At 39.5% G+C, this 21,094-nt stretch overlaps 1 protein-coding gene across 2 annotated transcripts; it reads left to right on the plus strand.

Annotated features, from left to right (window-relative positions):
• Positions 1 to 1,293: 1,293 nt before the first annotated feature.
• On the plus strand, positions 1,294 to 20,812 carry clk4a (CDC-like kinase 4a). 2 transcript variants are annotated; one of them, XM_034181199.1, is made up of 13 exons: positions 1,294 to 1,453; positions 7,157 to 7,317; positions 16,168 to 16,402; positions 17,014 to 17,116; positions 17,398 to 17,464; positions 17,573 to 17,689; positions 17,794 to 17,960; positions 18,341 to 18,435; positions 18,540 to 18,669; positions 18,750 to 18,832; positions 18,915 to 18,994; positions 19,084 to 19,174; positions 20,300 to 20,810. In XM_034181199.1, exons 2-13 carry the CDS (start codon positions 7,157 to 7,159, stop codon positions 20,441 to 20,443), a joined length of 1,473 nt encoding a protein of 490 aa, XP_034037090.1. In that variant the 5' UTR covers positions 1,294 to 1,453; the 3' UTR covers positions 20,444 to 20,810. The 2 variants fall into 2 exon arrangements, with proteins under 2 accessions (XP_034037090.1, XP_034037092.1); XM_034181201.1 differs by lacking the exons at positions 1,294 to 1,453; positions 7,157 to 7,317; positions 17,014 to 17,116 and having other exon boundaries at positions 16,264 to 16,402; positions 20,300 to 20,812.
• The last annotated feature ends 282 nt before the right edge of the window (positions 20,813 to 21,094 follow it).

Raw genomic sequence — 21,094 nt, forward strand, 5'->3', positions numbered from 1 at the left:
ATAAGATTCATTTATTATATATCTCTTATAAATGCAGTAACTTAGCAAGTGAACCATTCAGGAGGTCGGCGAGTGAGAAAGACAAGCTAATAAAGAACTAATAAATGACTAACTAATAAAGAATAAAATCGCCATAATATTTTTACATACTCTCTCTCATTATCTGTGTTTCCATCCAATTAGTATCGCAACTCAAGCAAATTTTTGTTAATGCATCAAAAGGAAGAGTGCATTTGTGCGCATTTCCATCCACTTGTTATGCGCTTTTGTTTCACAGTTCTTTGGAATTGAATGGTGTCTGTATTTCACACAGTAAGGCTGCACCACATCGCAAAATTCACTCCACTGGTGGCATTACAGAGTGCCAGCACACGCTAGAAGCTGTGCAACACAGTTCTTTTTCAAGGCTTTTAGCTCTCCAGGCCTAGTCAAAAGCCTAACAAGGTAGTTTAAGACCCTGGAATGACCTGGAACTTTGTTTTCAAGGCCTTGAAAAAAAAGTTCATCTTTGTAACAAATATTAAAGCAAAAATCCACACAGCCTAAGCGCTCCCATGCAAAAAAAAAAAAAACTTTTATTAGACACCCCTAATAAAATAAAAAAATAATAATAGTTTTGTTTTTGTTTTTTTTGCATGGGAGCGCTTAGGCTGTGTGGATTTTTGCTTTAATATTTTTCTCACCTTGATCCAGCACGCCATTTTACACATCTTGTATGTGCGTGTCTTTTTGATTCATCTTTGTAAGAAAACCAGGTGAGCGAAGCAGAGGAGAAGTGATGTCCCGTGTGTGTGTGTGTGTGTGTGTGTGTGTGTGTGTGTGTGTGTGTGTGTGTGTGTGTGTGTGTGAGAGAGAGAGAAATAAAGTCAAATGAACAATCCAAACTTGTTTCAAATTCTAAAATTAATTTATACATGTCTATATGCCATACAATATGTCTTTGTTAAAGAGCATAAGACAAAGTCTTTTAGCATGAAAGTGCGTATTTTTAATGAATGACAGCATCCTGTGTCGTAACTGAATCTCTGCTGTTTCTAACAAACCAAACCGTGGGACAATCGGGTAAAAATTCGGAGATTTACGGATTATTGTACTTGGGGATACACCTTCCACAGTACAAATAAATGCGCTGGGGGCAACAATATACGCAATAGGGACCCAGCCAAGATGGCGGCCGGCAGCGGCAGTCCATGAGGCGTCTACGTATATAATGTCTATGCTCGTGAGTATGAAACTCCCCCTCCCCCATCATTTCCGCTGACGGTTAGTTGTGACGCAACGTAACCACTAACCAATCACCGTAACGCAGAACATTCTGTCGGATTCCAGCGAAGATCGCCATCTTTGGAAAAACGAGCAAGAGAAAGATTTTTTTATTTTCTCCAGTTTGTTGCTTATACACTTGACATAACTACTCGGTTTATTACCAGAGACTAATAACTACAGAGGGAAGGTAAGGCAAAACAAGAAATGTTGAATTTATGGAGTTAAATTACCGTGTTCACTTACAGTTATAGAGACGTCACGACAACGGCGGCAGATAAACTGCACGACGAGTTAATTATTATAATGTATTCTCTTTGATGTCTTCAGTTTAGATCACGGCGGCTTTTTAACTTTGTTAGTAAAATTAGCAAAAATGAGTGAATGTTAGATGATCCACGATTATTTGGATCGGTAATATATATATATATATATATATATATATATATATATATATATATATATATATATATATATATATGTGTGTGTGTGTGTGTGGACAGAATGGTATAAGATTTGATTCGAAGTCGTCGAAGTAACTACAGCGTATTGTAGTTACGAATAATATCGGGGAAACGGTCGCGCCGAGGACTAGGCCGCAAACTAGGCCTCAGTACAGTTGCTGCGAAAACGAGGACAAAGCAGTGGATTCGGCGTGACGTCATCAATATTAAAAAGAACGATATGACTCTGGATCCGTGTTTTTGTTTTTTTTTTGTTTTTTTTAATCCACGAGTGGTGAGGGATGAGATTAACAGATCCCCCCCCCCCCCCCCCCCCCCCCCCCCCCCACTGGCCTATATTATCAGTTATCAGTGTTGATCCCCTGTCTATCGTCTGTGCGGTACATCTGTGTGACGTTCACCAAGCTCAACTTTTTTACATTGTTAGTTTTAGCTGAACCTCTCAGAAATATTATCATTTGGCATTAAAACTTTAGATATTGTTTATGTCACATTTCAGTAAGACACCCTTGTGCATGAAAAGCGGTACAGGGCTTTCAACGTTTGTACATTTTGGTAGTTCCATCTTTGGCCGCTAGGGTATAACAGCATTTTGCGCAATGGTAGCCAGTGATATCACCCCACTATAAACTCGCCCCAGGTGAAAAGTTAGGGACCTGCTGGTGTGATGTATAGAACTGCACAGTGCTCCCTGCTTCTCCCATCAGTGGGCTTTTTACCTGAGAATTACGTTCCTCTACCTTTAAAACATCATCTCACTCACAAAACTTGGGTAAGAACAGTGTATTATGCCACTAGTGTGCGTAAATAATTTATTACATGAACATAACAGAATTTAAATATTATGTTACTACACTGGGGAGACTTCACCTGGATTGGGGTAAATTAACCTGGGGTGAATTCGAAGTGGGGCGACTTCACTATTAATCTTGCACAACAGCGAGTCATGGTGCCATTCGCGGTTTTTGCATTTGTGAATCTCATGCCGTCTCGCGGTCCGTGACTTACACGAGAAGTTGGTTTCTGAAGAATTCTGGGCTGGGGCACAATGTAAACACACCTTGTTAAGTACAAGGGCTGTCAATAAAGTAACGGTCCTTTTTATTTTTTTCAAAAACTATATGGATTTCATTCATATGTTTTTACGTCAGACATGCTTGAACCCTCGTGCGCATGCGTGAGTTTTTCCACGCCTGTCGGTGACGTCATTCGCCTGTGAGCACTCCTTGTGGGAGGAGTCGTCCAGCCCCTCGTCGGAATTCCTTTGTCTGAGAAGTTGCTGAGAGACTGGCGCTTTGTTTGATCAAAATTTTTTCTAAACCTGTGAGACACATCGAAGTGGACACGGTTCGAAAAATTAAGCTGGTTTTCAGTGAAAATTTTAACGGCTGATGAGAGATTTTGAGGTGATTCTGTCGCTTTAAGGACTTCCCATGGTGCGAGACGTCGCTCAGCGCTCTCAGCCGCCGTCGTCAGCCTGTTCAAGCTGAAAACCTCCACATTTCAGGCTCTATTGATCCAGGACGTCGTGAGAGAACAGATAAGTTTCAGAAGAAGTCGGTTTCAGCATTTTATCCGGATATTCCACTGTTAAAGGAGATTTTTTTAATGAAAGACGTGCGGACGGGTCCGCGCGTCGGGACGCAGCCGCCGTGACGCTCCGCCACAGGAAAAACACCTCTGTTGAAAGCCTTAAGGACAAGTTGGAACATGTCCTGCCTGTTAAACAATTTCTCATATACTCACTCCACTGAAAGCCATCAAAAGCCGCCTGGATTTTACAAATGGTTATCAACACGGAGGTGTTTTTCCTGTGCCGCCGCACCGTGGCGGCTGCATCCCAACGCGCGGATCCATCCGCACGTCTTTCATTAAAAAAAATCTCCTTTAACAGTGGAATATCCGGATAAAATGCTGAAACCGACTTCTTCTGAAACTTCTCTGTTCTCTCACGACGTCCTGGATCAATAGAGCCTGAAATGTGGAGGTTTTCAGCTTGAACAGGCTGACGACGGCGGCTGAGAGCGCTGAGCGACGTCTCGCACCGTGGGAAGTCCTTAAAGCGACAGAATCGCCTCAAAATCTCTCATCAGCCGTTAAAATTTTCACTGAAAACCAGCTTAATTTTTCGAACCGTGTCCACTTCGATGTGTCTCACAGGTTTAGAAAAAATTTTGATCAAACAACGCACCAGTCTCTCAGCAACTTCTCAGACAAAGGAATTCCGACGAGGGGCTGGACGACTCCTCCCACAAGGAGTGCTCACAGGCGAATGACGTCACCGACAGGCGTGGAAAAACTCACGCATGCGCACGAGGGTTCAAGCATGTCTGACGTAAAAACATATGAATGAAATCCATATAGTTTTTGAAAAAAATAAAAAGGACCCTTACTTTATTGACAGCCCTCGTATGCATAACAAGACAACATTGAGGCACAGCAGAAGTTCATCACAGGTGTTAAACTTCCTCTAAATTACATGGCTTTGAAATGCCGGAGCTCTGCTAGTGCTGTGGCGTGTTCTGTAAAGTGCAGGGGGATTATGGGAAATGTTAAAGCAGCGAATTGCTGTATTATGATGATCTACCACTGCAAGACGTGACCAGATATGACACATCTTGTTTGACAGACTGTTCATTTAGTACTGCAATAAGTTGTTAATGGCACTTGGGGAGGGTTGTTTCTGCTTGATATCTGATGCTATCGCTGGGTGTGCTTACCTCTGGGAGTGAAAGAAGTGAAAAGCGGTGGCTATCTGTATGTAGCCATATTCGTATAGTGAACTTCTATTGATAAACCGGGGTCATCCGGGTACTTTTTGTACATCTGGGCCTCGCAAACTGGAAGTTGCAGTGAAAACAAAGCAGTCAAGTATATTGGAAAAGTGAGCAGTTGGAAGGAAAAACGTCTTAATAATCATGCTGAAAAGTTGTGAAGCAGTATTTCACACCTCACATAACCTGGACAAGACAGCAAAGATATCTTCAAGTTTCCATCTAGATCAGAGGTCTCAAACCGGTTCCAGAAAGGGCCGAGAGGGTGCAGGCTTTCTGTGCAACCACCCACTCCAGCAGGTGATTTCACTGATTAACTGATTTCACCTACTCAAAGTGATGTTAATCAGTGAAATCACCTGCTGGAGTGGGTGGTAGAGAAGCTTGAATCTTCGACTGGACTGGGTTGCTTGACGCAAGGACGTTTCGCTTCAGATCGCAGAAGCTTCCTCAGCTAAAATTCTTGCTTTGGTGGTCTGACTTCTGTCTTGACTCTTGTAGAGAAGAATAATCAAGAAGTCACAAAAGCTGGAGTTTTAAACTTAACCAGACTAACCTAACTGGAGTGGGTGGTTGCACAGAAAACCTACACCCTCTCTGCCCTTTCTGGAACCGGTTTGAGACCTCTGATCTAGATTAAGATTGCATTGAATGCTGTCATCTTTAGTTCAGTGCAGTCAACACTGCTGAGTGTTGCGTACATGGATCTTGTGAATTATTTATTATTTTCACTTAGCTTGTCAGAGGACTTTTAAAAACTACAAAAGCTTGGATGTCTAGAGGCTTTGCACGTGACATTGCAGGTCATGTGCAGGGCGGTGCCCCGCGCAGGTGAAGGTCAAGTTTAGCCGGTCCCAATACACTTGGCTGTGTAAACAAGCCCTCTCAGCTCTTTATAAAAACAACTTAATTTCTTACTGTAGTACATAATATTAGGTTATCTGTCTTCGTGGCTGTTCTTTTGTTTAATTGCACATTATATTAATGATTTTGTTGTGTCCAGTTACGTTATTTTTCTGATTGCGCATTGAACATTAAAAGACATTGGTAACGGCCCATCTGCAGTGAAATGTTTTTATTATAACAGCGTTTTTTTTTATTATTATTATTATTATAACAGCTAGGGTGGAGCTTATTTTTTTAACTTAAGAAAATTGGTCTCACCCTCTTAAATTATTCCTCCATTACATAAAACCATATTCTGACAATATTAGGGCTTTTGATTATTATTTACTGGTAGCTCAATTGGACTAAAGTTCCATAGTTTTAGTTAAATTCTACATCAAATGGCATGGTGTAACTGAAAGTTGGAAACCTCCTGTCTCTCTTCCAGTAACATATTCCAATCTCAGACATGGTAATTATGACTTTTTGGATACTATTTGGTGATTCTTAATAACTTAGCCAATGACGAACTAGTTATTAATGAATTAAACTGTCTGTTTTCACCGACTTTCCAAAAGTTGGCAATTTCATTGTAGAAGATTTTGTTACTCCAGAATCCAGTTATCTTTAACATGCTGACATTGCCAGAAACATTTCTTGAAGTAGACCCTGCAGAATGGGATGAAACGGAAGACTACCAACTGGCTCGCAAAACTGTGATGGCCATCAAAGTTGTGAATGATCATGCAGAGCGAGGTGTAGCCCTTGTTCAAGAATACTGTGGTCTTATTACAAAGAATGAATCTCAGCTGCAGTACCTGCTAAAAATGATTGAAAAACACCGCAAAGATTACCCAGACTGCCGCAAGAAGACATTAACTGCAACAGCCACTACTTCCTCAGTTACAGATTCTGCAGTCTAGTCAGTCTCCACTCTACATTGTACATATAAATCCATAAATTTGATTGCAATTTCATTGCTGTACTTACTGTTGTTTAATGTTTATATTATTAAAGCTTGTATTAAACTATGTGTTATGCTTTGGTAATTTTTCAAAAGTTTCACTTATTTGTACAACAGGGTTTAATATTTTGCATTCAGTTCAATATAATTATGATCAAACTTTGAGTTCTTTGAGCTACCTCTAAATATTATCATAGGACTCTCAAACTTTACCTATATATTTTTTAACTAATAAAGAAACTTTTTGAGGGGTGAGACCTTAGAAAATCTAAATGTAAAAAAAAAAATGTTAATTTTAAGCTCCATCCTAATAACAGTGTTAACAGCGTAACAGACTGTTATGCTGTTACAATGCTGGTGAGAGCCCTGGAATGTGAGGCAATGATGTGTAAAGTGTTTTGAGCATCTGATGCAGCTGGAAAAGTGCTATATAAATGCAGTCCATTTACCATTCATAATTTATATTAAATTGCATTTGTGAATGTGATTAAAAAGTAATGGGGGGCATAAGACTTGAGTTTATAGCTTCATATTCCTTAAAAAAAAAACTGAAGATGTCTACATCGTCTGGTGAGAAGGTAGCAATGATAAGTTTTTCAGTAACCCTTTAGCGATAGATGCCACTCTGCAAAAGTCTGTAAATGTCATGTGAGTTCTGAGATGCTCTTTAGTTTATGGTCCTGAACAGTTTCAACACTGTCCTTGTCTGTTGATACTTTGGGTTATGTATGAACACATGTACAAACAAACTTAATTTACTCATTATTTGGAATCCCAGGTTATTTCATTCAATTTCTGTCTTTCAGATGCGTCGCTCCAAGAGAATGCGCTCTCCAGGTGTTTGGCTTGATGAGTACACTTGGGAAGAAAGAATTGAGAGTCACAAGCGGAGGAAAAGGGGGTCGCACAGCAGTGAGAGAGAAAATAAGTCCAGAAGAACACAGCGTCATCACAACAGCCAAGAGGGGTAAATGTTCACAATGCATTCACGTTCAAACAAATTTTAAGCCCCTTTTCTGTTTCCTGTACACCAGTGATGTGCTGACTGATCCGAAATGAGTGAGTGCCTGCAGTTGCAGTTAAACAAAAGTATTTTTAATATTTGGGTCATTTGTGGACAGGTTAGTGAAAATATATTATGTTTGTTTACCAAAAGGATAATATGAACTTTAATGAAACACACACTTAAAAAAAAAAAATCCTTGAATTATCCATGTTAAAAAGATAAACTGCATGCTTATCACATACATCTCTGCAACTCCAGAGTGTACAACCCCTGGCAAAAATTATGGAATCACTGGCCTCGAAAGATGTTCATTCAGTTGTTTAATTTTGTAGAAAAAAAGCAGATCACAGACGTGACACAAAACTAAAGTCATTTCAAATAGCAACTTTCTGGCTTTAAGAAACACTATAAGAAATCAAGAAAAAAATATTATGGCAGTCAGTAACGGTTACTTTTTTCGACCAAGCAGAGGAAAAAAAAAATGGAATCATTCAATTCTGAGGAAAAAATTATGGAATCACCCTGTAAATTTTCATCCCAACAACTAACACCTGCATCAAATCAGATCTGCTCGTTGACATTGACCCTGTGCCATGACATTGACCCTATATGTCTTTGCAAGGAATGTTTTTGCTCTATGGCAAGATGCATTATCATCTTGAAAAATGATTTCATCATCCCCAAACATCCTTTCAGTTGTCCAAAATATCAATGTAAACTTGTGCATTTATTGATGATGTAATGACAGCCATCTCCCCAGTGCCTTTACCTGACATGCAGCCCCATATCATCAATGACTGTGGAAATTTACATGTTCTCTTCAGGCAGTCATTTTTATAAATCTCATTCGAATGGCACCAAACAAAAGTTCCAGCATCATCACCTTGCCCAATGCAGATTCGAGATTCATCACTGAATATGACTTTCATCCAGTCATCCACAGTCCACGATTGCTTTTCCTTAGCCCATCGTTTAGCTTTTCTGTATGTAAATCCCATTTCCTTTAGGCGGTTTCTTACAGTTCGGTCACAGACGTTGACTCCAGTTTCCTCCCATTCGTTCCTCATTTGTTTTGTTGTGCATTTTTCGATTTTTGAGACATATTGCTTTAAGTTTTCTGTCTTGACGCTTTGATGTCTTCCTTGGTCTACCAGTATGTTTGCCTTTAACAACCTTCTCATGTTGTTTGTATTTGGTCCAGAGTTTAGACACAGCTGACTGTGAACAACCAACACATTGCGTGATGATTTACCCTCTTTTAATCAATTCAATCAATCAATTTTTTTTTTTTATATAGCGCCAAATCACAACAAACAGCTGCCCCAAGGCGCTCCATATTGCAAGGCAAGGCCATACAACAATTATGTAAAACCCCAACGGTCAAAACGACCCCCTGTGAGCAAGCACTTGGCTACAGTGGGAAGGAAAAACTCCCTTTTAACAGGAAGAAACCTCCAGCAGAACCAGACTCAGGGAGGGGCAGTCTTCTGCTGGGACTGGTTGGGGCTGAGGGAGAGAACCAGGAAAAAGACATGCTGTGGAGGGGAGCAGAGATCGATCACTAATGATTAAATGCAGAGTGGTGCATACAGAGCAAAAAGAGAAAGAAACAGTGCATCATAGGAACCCCCCAGCAGTCTACGTCTATAGCAGCATAACTAAGGGATGGTTTAGGGTCACCTGATCCAGCCCTAACTATAAGCTTTAGCAAAAAGGAAAGTTTTAAGCCTAATCTTAAAAGTAGAGAGGGTGTCTGTCTCCCTGATCTGAATTGGGAGCTGGTTCTACAGGAGAGGAGCCTGCAAGCTGAAGGCTCTGCCTCCCATTCTGCTCTTACAAACCCTAGGAACTACAAGTAAGCCTGCAGTCTGAGAGCGAAGCGCTCTATTGGGGTGATATGGTACTACGAGGTCCCTAAGATAAGATGGGACCTGATTATTCAAAACCTTATAAGTAAGAAGAAGAATTTTAAATTCTATTCTAGAATTAACAGGAAGCCAATGAAGAGAGGCCAATATGGGTGAGATATGCTCTCTCCTTCTAGTCCCCGTCAGTACTCTAGCTGCAGCATTTTGAATTAACTGAAGGCTTTTTAGGGAACTTTTAGGACAACCTGATAATAATGAATTACAATAGTCCAGCCTAGAGGAAATAAATGCATGAATTAGTTTTTAAGAGTTTGATAATCCTCTCCTTTGTTTCAATTGACATCTCTCGTGTTGGAGCCATGATTCATGTCAGTCCACTTGGTGCAACAGCTCTCCAAGATGTGATCACTCCTTTTTAGATGCAGACTAATGAGCAGATTTGATTTGATGCAGGTGTTAGTTTTGGGGATGAAAATTTACAGGGTGATTCCATAATTTTTTCCTCAGAATTGAGTGATTCCACATTTTTTTCCTGTGCTTGGTCTAAAAAAGTAACCGTTACTGACTGCCACAATCTTTTTTTCTTGATTTCTTATAGTGTTTCTTAAATCCAGAATGTTGCCATTTGAAATGACTTTAGTTTTGTGTCATGTCTGTGATCTGCTTTTTTTCTACAAAATTAAACAACTGAATGAACATCCTCCGAGGCCGGTGATTCCATAATTTTTGCCAGGGGTTGTACATGGAGAAGTTGAAGACTGGGGAACTTAAAAACACACTGAGAAGTATATGAACAGCTTGCTCATGAAGACCGCAGCCATTTACAATCATTGCGCCAATTGTGATGCCATTTTGCAGGTGGACTAGACAGTCTGGCATCGTTTTGTCTATTAATATTCATGTTTTGAGTTGTGGTCATGTTGAGTTACAGCAACAAGGGAATTTGGGTAATTTGTGAATGGACCTGTGCATCACTGGTATGTGTGTTCATCTGGTACAGACAGATGCAGTTGTGACTGAGTTGATCAAGAGCTACCGCTGAACACATACATTTTAACTGTATGGAACTGTATAGTGTGTTTTCACATGATGTCACAAACCCATAAGTGACCTCTTTAATAATTATCTTATTGGATCTGAGACACTTTTTATTTTTCAATCTGTCCATTGAACATTAAAATCTGGATGACAAACCATGAATTAAGTATTTTAAACAGTTTAAACCTGAGAGTTCTCAGCTGTTAGTTAATGATTAAGCCAAATAGAGCATGAATGTGGTAAAAGCACAAACTCACATTTGAGATTTAACAGTAAAGAATATTAAAGCAAGTTAACTTGAGTTTGAAAAGTATTTAACATGTACCTTACCTGCATGTGTGGCAGAACAGCAGGAAACATTGAGACAGAACAACAAAAATAATCCGTGATATGCTCAAACGTTACTTTTGCATTCATCCTCCACAATCATGTCACTTTTTCTTTGACCCAGCCACAAACAAACTGGTTATAGGCATCCAAGCCTTTGTAGTTTTTCAAGGTCTGAGAGATCCAGGTGAAAATAATTCACGATGTTCATGTACATAACACCATGCAGTGAAGTCTCACTCTTTGGCCAGCAGATGACGGGATTTCACATGATCTTCATCACCTATTAACTTCGTCTTCATGTTAGGGCTGCCACGACTAGGTTTCGATAGTTGAGGTCGACAACTAATTTAGTAGTCAACGAATCATTTGCCCCGAAACCTCAAACCAATGAAGCAGTGCTTCGATCCGCTGCTTTGTTGGATCTTTGCTTTGCTCCTCTTCAGAAGGGGCAAACTCTGCTTCTTATCCCCTCGCAAATCCATTAACATATGTCAATCTGGAATCAGTTTGAGACTTCAATGTCAAAAGTAACTAACTGGGGCTACTGTCTTGTTGTGAGAAAGAAACGAGAATCGTTCTCTGTTCCGTTGCTCCAAACGTTGCACCGCCAAGTCACATTAGAAAGATAGAGTCCACTTGGGTTAATAAGTTCAAAGCGAATCGCCATTTAAATCAAATGACACCTCTTTCCAAACATTGTAATACAACCAACTTCAATCGATTAAAATGTTTTTGTCCCCCCCGACAAAAAAAAAAAAAAAAAAAAAAGACACATCCTTGCTGACGTGTAGCAGCCAGCTGAGCTCAGCTCAGACATATGGAGTGTCTGAAAGGAAATGCTATGACAAAAACTACATCCATCTTTGTCCAAAGATCAAGGATCCACCATGTAGAGTTTATTTATGTCCAGAGATCAGGGATCCAGTGACCAATTTTACAGGGTTCTAGCTAGGATAAAATTTTAGCGTAGTGGTAATGTCGAGGGAGTGAAGTGACCGGGGGGGTGGGGGGTGCGGAAGGGGGGAAGCTTTTGAAAATTCAAGGTAAAAATTGGCCATTTTAGGGGTACCCAAAGGGGAAAAGCCAGGTACGACAGCCCAAGTCCCTTCATCATGTCCAGAAGGCTGGAGAAGTTTGTTGAGTGGGCAATCTCATTCTGGGTTAGCCAGTACATGGCCCTCAGTGAGGCAGTCGGAGTCCGTGGACATTTTTAAGTCAAGACTTAAAACCTATTTTTATTATTTTATTTTCTTGTGAGTAGTTTTTATTTTATGTTTTATTCTTTTACTTCTGTTTTTAATTAGGTATTTGAATTTTATTTAAAAATTTTTATGTTGAACTGTTCTGTGTGAGGCACCTTGAGACGGCTTTTGTTGTAATTTGGCGCTTTAGAAGTTGATTTAAGTTGAAATTTAACATTTTATTGAGTCTTAAAGTAAATAAATGTGAAATTGGTTACTGGATCCTTAAACTCTGGACTTAATAAACTCTACATGGTGGATCCTTGATCTCTGGACATAAACAGAAATAAAATCTGATAGTTTTTGTCAAACATTTACTTTCAGACAATATTATTGGTATGAATGTATTTCCATACCTATAAGCTGCAGCTCTTGCAGATGTGCTGCAGGCAGTGGTGGGCACACTTCTGATAATCCGATAACAGATAATTATCGAAGATAATGTTTTCATTATCGGATTATCTTTTTAGATACATTTAAAAACCATCATCGGACTAATTATCTTCCGATGAATTACCGTCCGATAACTTTTAGACCGATAACGTACTAAACTAAGATGAACAGTGAAAAACATTTTTAAAGCTGTTGAAGTTGATGAGACCTACCTGTTAAAAGTTTCCTAATAGGCATGTTGTTCTACCCTCCTCAAACAGAAACCACTCTATCGTCTGTAAGCAAAGGAGAACTGATGACCAAAAAGTCATTTCCTTTAACACCATACTAATATAATCACAGTGTCACCAAGTCATCCAGAGGCATACATGTTTAACTTATGGTTCAAATTTTAACCACTCATTTTAGACAAGTTATTTAAAATTATTGTCATGTCTGAAGTTTATAAAGTGAAAATATCAGATATATGTTTTCGTTTTAAAGTAATGTGCTAATTTTTAAGGTTTTGTGAGCACATGCTGTGCCAGGCAGCAATGCATTATGGGTAGCATAAGGTAATCTCAGATGTTCACAACAGGACAAATGCATTTCAGACACTCTGTTCAGGGTCCACAGATAACAGCATTAAACTCTAGTGTCTAAAACTCTTGTGAATATATTATCTGGGTTTATAGACGTTAGTGTATTTGCGTTTGTTAAATTACACGCATCTTAAATGTAGCAGACACGGATTATCTGGAATTTTGTTTGACATTTTTTCAAGGCTGCTACTGCCATCTACTGGCCAGGAGTGTTCATGGCAGTATTAAACGTCTGGGTACATGGCTGCTCTGAGTTGGTATTGTCCATTGTCCAGGCGCTTTTTGTGTGCATATATTTAACTTTGTATTCTAAAACTATGGTTAGAAGTAATTCCGACTCCTTATCGGTCCACACGAGCGAGGTTGGTGCCATGTTTTTAGTTTTTGTGGAAGTGACGACAAGAGAATAAGGTTCCTGATTGGATAGAATTTTAATCAGTACTGCCACCCAAAGGTTTGGCAGACTAATTACAACACATACGGTTCGATGTGGACGGATTTTTTTTTTTTTTTTTTTTTTTTTTTACGACGTAGTGTGGATGAAGTTTTTTTTTTTTTCCCTAAACTGGAAGGGTAAGATATTCGGTTTTACAAATACCCGACAACGTGTGTACATGGCCTTATGTCTGTGAAAGGCACTATATAAATAAATTTACTTACTTACCAATACTGAGTGCACGTTTTACAACATCATAAAAGTTTTAAAACATGCAATTGCGATGACACTTCAGGGCTCCGTAAAAATGCCTGTTTTTACAAATAAAAATGGAATATTTTACAAAAGCACATTTATCTTTAAACCAACACACGTCACATTAATGTGTTGGTTTACATAATGGATTACTGAACCAATCACTGTTTAGCACTTTTACCCAGAATGCTTTGCGGCCTGTTTGTTACAAAACCTCAGAGTTAGTGCCTTATTCAACATTAAAAGATATGTTATATTTTAACTTTGTCCAAATGACAGAATTAACATTAATGGAGTTATTCTATCAGTATTTTCAAAAAACCATAAGTTAGTATGACTTTATTTTTCAAGACCTCCGCCTGACCGGAGTGTTGAAATCGATAAGGAGCTGGCCTTATGGCTGTACTCCTTATGGTGTGCCTCTGGTGGGAGCGCTGTTGTAAACAAGAGCTTCCAGCAGGGGCAGAATGTTGAAAGAAAAATGATTATGATTAGTAAAGAGTTGATTTCATGGGTGCTCTCAGGATTTGTCTGTGCTGTTTCCTGCAGGAGGCAGCATGGTCAAACATTCTTGCTTATTCTTTAGGTCTTCTACCGCTTTTCATGCTTTCAAAAGCGATCGTGTTAAAAATCAATTTTAGCTCTTTAGTAACTGCAAATGTCCTGTAGACAACACCGGAATTTATCGGTTATCGATTATCTGTAACTTCCGATATATTTTTGAGTGGTTTATCGGTTTATCTTTATCAAACATAACTTTTCAGTTATCTTATTATCTGTTATCGAAGTTAATTTTTTGGTTATCTGTGCCCACCACTGGCTGCAGGTCAGGTTTATAAAGAATGCAAGGCGTCTAATTTTGGGAGGAAAAAACGTTTGTCGATTGTAGTTTATTGTCTGTATTGCAACGTTTGTAAGAGGTGTCATTTTATTTAAAGCGGCGATTCATTTTTATTCATTCCGAGCGGACTCTGTCTCAGCAGAGAGCCGCGCAGCGTTTAAAGCTGTGACAAGGGAACGGAGGACGATTCTCCTTTGTTGACTGCAAAAAGACGAGTCCCAGTTAGTGACTTTAATCCACACAAAAGTGACTCATGATATTTTAATGGCTTTCAGAGGGGTTAAGAAGCGGACGTGCCGCTTCTGAAGAGCAGCAAATCAAAGAGCCACGAGCCATTGAATCAAAGCATTGCTTCGATTCACGCTTCAAACTGGAGTCGCGTTGCAGAAACGGTTGATTACAGACGCTGTATTGAAAATCGTAACGGTCCAAAATTATAGCGTAATGGGCCGTAATGCAAGTTTGCGCTAGTTAGAACCTGGAATTTCATATTTATTTACTTTAAGACTCAATAAAATGTTGTTGACATAGAAAACCTGTAAAGCCTCCTTGTAGCACACAGAAAATTCACAGGAGGTATTGATAAGCGGAATCGATAATGGTATCAGTATCGATAAGATGCAATAAACTGCAGTTTACATATGATCCAACTAGTCAAATAATCGTTGACTAGTCGACTATCAACATAGTCATTTGTGGCAGCTCTACTTCATGTTATGGCTCGATCCTGCTTTACTGCTGAGTCCATCTCTATATCTTGCAGCTGTCTCACAAAGTTTAACATTTTTGCAAACTTCGGCTATCGGAGAGAGTAGAATGTATGTATGTTTCCGCTATCTTTTGTTTACTCGCCAATGCCACCAACATGGCCGAAATGGCTGGCACGCCAAAAATTCTGACGTCAGTGAAAACACTATTCATAAATGGCCAACATTTAATTGCCATTTCTCATTTTGTACCATTACCAGTGCGCATTCAACTTTTAGAAATTATTTCTTATATTAAAGAATCTAGTTTCTAAAAAGGCCTATGTGACTGTCATCATGAATATGAACTCCAGACTTAACATTTTGTTGCTCCACATATCCATTGTACAAAACAACTTGAGTTAACTATTAATTGGCCCTGGGTTTTTCCATTTTAGTTTTATGTGGGAATGTCTGTGGGGGTGTTAAATAGATGTTTCCAGGTATGCTCTAATTTTAATTCTGTTGACGGGCAGACTGCTCATTAGATGACAACTGACACCACCAGGGTGCTGGGGCTCCACTGGTTTGTTGGTCTTTTTTTAAGCGCATCACTGCTAAAATGGCATAGTCCGAGTGTCCTGGGTGTGATGATTTATTTGTTTTTTTTAAGGGTGTTTCAGGGCTTGAAATGGTTTGTTTTTGGTTTTACTTTTATCACACTGGCGTACTATTGGGCTGTGTTAAAGAGCATTCAGTTTTAGTTTCATGCTTCATTTCTGAAAATCTGGCTAAGTGTAATACTTAATGTTTTCAGGAAAATAGCACTTTGATAACTTGTAAAAATGTTTAAATTTGACACATTTTCTGTTACAAACTGGTTGAAATCCTTTGATTCCACTTTTTCCACTGCCTTCCACTGAACAGGATGAGAGGTGTTTGGCTTCAAATGAGTGTTACTAATTATGTTGCATTAAAAAGACTTGGGGATTGAGTGTCGAGCAATGCCCTGACCCTTGGTTGTCTCCAACCCTGTCTTCTTTTCATAGCTTGGTCATGGTGTAGGAACTGGACTATGTCTAATCTGATCTTTTTTTGAAGTAGTGTTTTTTATGTGTTTTGTTGCTGTTGTTTGACTTCAGGCACTATCTGGAGACCCGCAGCTTGAACCTGAGGCTGGCTTCCAGAGAGAGACAGACCCATGATTCCAGTTTGGACATTGCCTGTGGTGGCACTTCCAAGGATAGTGACCGGGACTGGCACCACTACAGCAAATCATCTGCACGTAGTGGACGCAGTGGTCGCAGCAGGCGAAGCAGCCACAGGCACAGAGAGAGGGGCCGTAGACGTAGTCCCCCCCGCCACAGGTCCTCCTCGGTATGATACTTTCTTGTCTTTATTCCCCTCCTCTGTCTATACCCCCAGTACAATTGGGTCATTATCATAGGTGTTGAGCCAATGCATAACACCTGTCTCTGTGGGTGCCATGCTCCTCAGAATTAAGTATAATTTCCAATAATGACAATGTATGGAAGTAGGAACTCAGGAAGTAAAGGATTGTGAGTCTGAAGAGAATTGGATTAGAGGCTTGTTGTTTTTACTGACTTCCTAGTGGACTGTTATGAGACGTGCAAATTAACAAAGTTGCAAAGAACTACATGTAGATTGTAATCAACTTAACTATTTTCTGTACTACTTTGAGAAAGTCTCTCATCTGAAAATCTTGTTGCCATGTTTTTCTTCTGTAATACACACTATGTGGTGGCTGGCGCCCATTTTCTCTGACGGGGCTGAATTTGAATTTGCTGCTCCGTCCGTCCTTCCGTCCATTCGCCTGGCGATGTTACTGAACGGCCCGAATCTATCCACCCCCTACACATCCCCCTTGGCCTGGTTGATTGAATGGCGGTGTCACGTTGTGGTGGCCTGGTGCTGGCTGACTGATGCGTTGTTGATGCGATGGTGGGAATGCTGCGGTTCCGGTGCAGAGGAGGAGCCATCACCGCAGGAGCAGGAAAAGATCCAGGAGTTTTGAGGATGATGACGAGGGTCACCTCATCTATCACACTGGAGACATGCTGAGAGCGAGATGTATAGAATATACACCTTTTTTTCTACTGTTGTTCACTATATCTCACTCTCTTATTTGCTTTTACTTCAAAACATTAAATTTAGAAGCCAAATTATTTGGGCCAAACAGTAATGTATTTTTGATTGGATGTTACTCATCAGTATAACATTTCTTAGTATTGAGTTGTTTGGGCTCTTTTTAGAAGCCTGTTTATAATAGCATAGTTAAACAGTGATGGCAGTAAACAAGATAGCATCTCATCATTGTGATGTTTCTAACTTTTGTTTGTTGATTCCTGTAGATGAGATTGTCTGTACTCTAGGAGAAGGTGCCTTTGGGAAGGTAGTCGAATGCATTGATCACTTAAAGTAAGTATCAAGTTGTGGCTTCATGTGTTGACTATCTTTTTTTTAAGTTTCTTGTCCTTCTATATGTTGGTTTCCAAAATTGTTAAAAATTGTAACTTTTTTTCTCAGTAATAAAGCCAGAGTGGCTCTGAAGATCATTAAAAATATAGACCGCTACCGTGAGGCAGCAATGTCTGAGGTAGAGGTACTGGAGCAGTTAAAGACACTTGATTCTGATGGGAGATAGTAAGTAAAGTGTCTGCATAACACAGAAATCAGACCAACATTTTTATTACGAGTTTATATTTACTGTTTGTCACATGAATCCCTTGTAATCTCTTTTCCATTAGTGCATGTGTGCACATACTGGACTGGTTTGATTATCATGGCCACATTTGCATTGCATTTGAGCTGCTTGGCCTCAGCACATATGATTTCCTCAAGGAGAACAACTTCCAGCCTTTTTCCATAGAACACATCAGGCACATGGCATACCAGATCATCAAGGCTGTCCGATGTGAGTAACAAATGTGTGTGATTAATCAACTATTTTGACAGTTGATTAATCATTTTTCTTTTAAATTTCCAAATTCTTTGATTTCATCTTGAATGTGAATATTTTACAAGTTTCTCCCATCTGTGGATAAAACAAGACATTTGAAGGCATCATCTTGGCCTCTGTGGAATATTGATCACTAATTTCTGACATTTTATAGAGAAAGTAGTTGATTATCATCTGGATTAATTGATTATGGAAAGTTCAGTAGTTGCAGCTCTCTCTCTCTCTCTGTGTGTGTGTGTGTGTGTATATATATATATATATATATATATATATATATATATATATATATATGTGTGTGTGTATGTCTGTCTCTTAAATGTGTTTTGTCTTTTCAGTCCTGCATAAGAACAAGCTGACTCACACAGACCTGAAGCCTGAGAATATTCTCTTCATTGATTCAGACTATGAGTTGATGTACAACAGTAACATGGTAACTCCTAATATAGCTGAGTTTTTAAATCTTAAGGTCTTATCTATTGAAATAAAGTTGTTTTGCGCTGGAGTGAGGTGAATAGCTTTGTTTTATCCTTTCAGAAACGAGATGAAAGGACTTTAAAAAATGCAGATGTGAAAATTGTGGACTTTGGTAACGCCACATATGATCATGAGCATCACACTTCTGTGGTGTCTACGCGTCACTATCGTGCTCCTGAGGTTATTTTGGGTGAGTATTGGTTTAATAATGGCACATTCAGTTGAACACAACTTTTTTCTGATACATTTAGCTAAATTCCTGTGTTTCAGATCTGGGATGGGATCATTCATGTGATGTCTGGAGTGTAGGGTGTATACTCATCGAGTATTACCTTGGATCGACACTGTTCCAAGTAAGTGGAGTGGCATTAAAGAACTTAATGAAAAATGAACACTTTGTTTATAGAACATAGGACATAGTGCTCTCTCTTTCAGACCCATGACAGTAAAGAACACCTTGCTATGATGGAAAGAGTGCTCGGGCCCATTCCCACCGACCTTCTACAGAGAACGAGGTAAAAACCCATTGACACAGCAAACCGGGATTGCATACATGTTTTGATTTATAGTTGAAGTGAATTTTGCTGAATATGGTGTTTCATAGGAAACGGCGCTATGTCCACCGGAGTAAATTAGACTGGGATGTGCACAGCTCTGCTGGAAGATATGTTAAGAAACACTGCAAACCACTTAAGGTAAAGAATATCACTGATGGAAGCCAGTTTATTAGCAGTATAGTCTTGGTCAGAATTATTTGAATATTTGCTTAAATAATAGAGATACCATTTTGCAAAGAGCTTGGTGACAGACTTGCTAATTGACGTGTGTGTGTGTGGGGGGGTTGTGACATCCTAACAGAGTGGATAGTTACCATCTGTTGAACATTTATACAAAGTGGTACAAAAAAACCCAAAACTTATTAATTGCACAGTTACAGTGCAATATGTTCAGGACTCAGCAAGGCAATGAAGGTAAAGCCCTGGTCACACGGCACTAACGAAAGACACTGAAGCCAAAACGAAACAAGTAATCTGGACTTATGTTGACTTTCACAGACATCGTTTAACTGTTGTCCAGCTTTGTTCTTGTAGCTGGAGTTTTATCAGAATTTTGAAACATGAAAAATTTGAACGAATCCCAACAACTTCAGTTCATCCATAACTGTTCCTCATTGTTTGCATAGTTCCCGTACCGTCACCATTCCATTTGACTGTCGTCAAACTTCCTCCAACCTCCCAAATCTGACGTCTTGCACGAGCATTGACGATATTTGAACAGATCAGTAACCAAAGATTCGACCAGCTGAACATGACTCGCCCATGTGTGGGACAAAAAGCAACGTTGTCATACAGAAACAATAGCGGCAAGAACGTTTCATCAGTTACTTTAACTATTTATGCACGTTCTAGCCACAAATGGCTGTGCGCTCTGCCATTGCAGCCACGCATGTTCATGATGAATGTTTCGTTTTGATTTTGTTTAAAGCGTCAAGGTCGGCGTTCGCTTTGTTTTTCTTTTGTTCGTTTCAGTTTTGTTCCTTTATGTGCTCTTGATTTGCAGGTTTTTTGGTGATGGGACAAGTGCAGGATCATTCGTCCACCTTTTCTTAACTATTAGTGACTTTTTTCCTTCGTTCAACTCTTGTGTGCCATGTGACTGGGCTCGAAAGCTGCCAGAGCTATCAATTTATAAGCAAAACGCTTTATTTTAAACAAGCATCGTCTTTACAGCAGCATTTTTTCTGAAGTCTTTTAAGCTGCTATGTCCTTTTGTACTTTGATAATTCACATGCAGCAAAACGTTGTCTTGTTTCTGTTCAGGATTACATGGCGTCTCAGAGTGAGGACCACGAGCAGCTGTTTGACATCATTGAGAAGATGATGGAGTATGATCCGGCCAAGCGTATTACTCTGGACGAGGCCCTCAAACATCCTTTCTTCTGCAAGAGCATCAAGAAAGAATGACAGCGTTAAAATCTGAACTTTGACTGTGGTGGTATTGTGGCTGTTACCGTGGTCCCTGTCGCTGCTCGGTGACAGCTTTGTACTTCCTGACTCTCTGGGAGAGCTGTAATTAACTGACTGTATCAGTCCACTGCCCTGACTTACTGTGTTCTGTCTTAATGCCAGATTTCCCCTCAGTCATCTGCCCTTGTCTTTTGGAATATTTTTGAAGCAGATTCATCATGTCAAAGGATTTCTATTTATTTGTTGCTTGATATGGTACAACCCCTGGCAAAAATTATGGAATCACTGGCCTCGGAGGATGTTCATTCAGTTGTTTAGTTTTGTAGAAAAAAAGCAGATCACAGACATGACACAAAACTAAAGTTGTTTCAAATGGCAACTTTCTCGCTTTAAGAAACACTATAAGAAATCAAGAAAAAAAGATTGTGGCAGTCAGTAACGTTTACTTTTTTAGACCAAGCAGACGAAAAAAATATGGAATCACTCAGTTCTGAGGAAAAAATTATGGAATCACCCTGTAAATTTTCATCCCCAAAACTAACACCTGCATCATATCAGATCTGCTCGTTAGTCTGCATCTAAAAAGGAGTGATCACACCTTGGAGAGCTGTTGCACCAAGTGGACTGACATGAATCATGGCTCCAACA

The sequence above is a fragment of the Thalassophryne amazonica genome, chromosome 11 (assembly GCF_902500255.1).
Source record: "Thalassophryne amazonica chromosome 11, fThaAma1.1, whole genome shotgun sequence".
Taxonomy (NCBI): domain Eukaryota; kingdom Metazoa; phylum Chordata; class Actinopteri; order Batrachoidiformes; family Batrachoididae; genus Thalassophryne; species Thalassophryne amazonica.

Coding starts and splice junctions, on each gene's coding strand:
- clk4a (XM_034181199.1), top strand. CDS start 7,157: ATGCGTCGCTCCAAGAGAATGCGCTCTCCAGGTGTTTGGCTTGATGAG. Junction 17,465..17,572: donor GAATGCATTGATCACTTAAA/GTAAGTATCAAG, acceptor TTTTTTTCTCAG/TAATAAAGCCAGAGTGGCTC. Junction 18,995..19,083: donor GACCTTCTACAGAGAACGAG/GTAAAAACCCAT, acceptor GGTGTTTCATAG/GAAACGGCGCTATGTCCACC.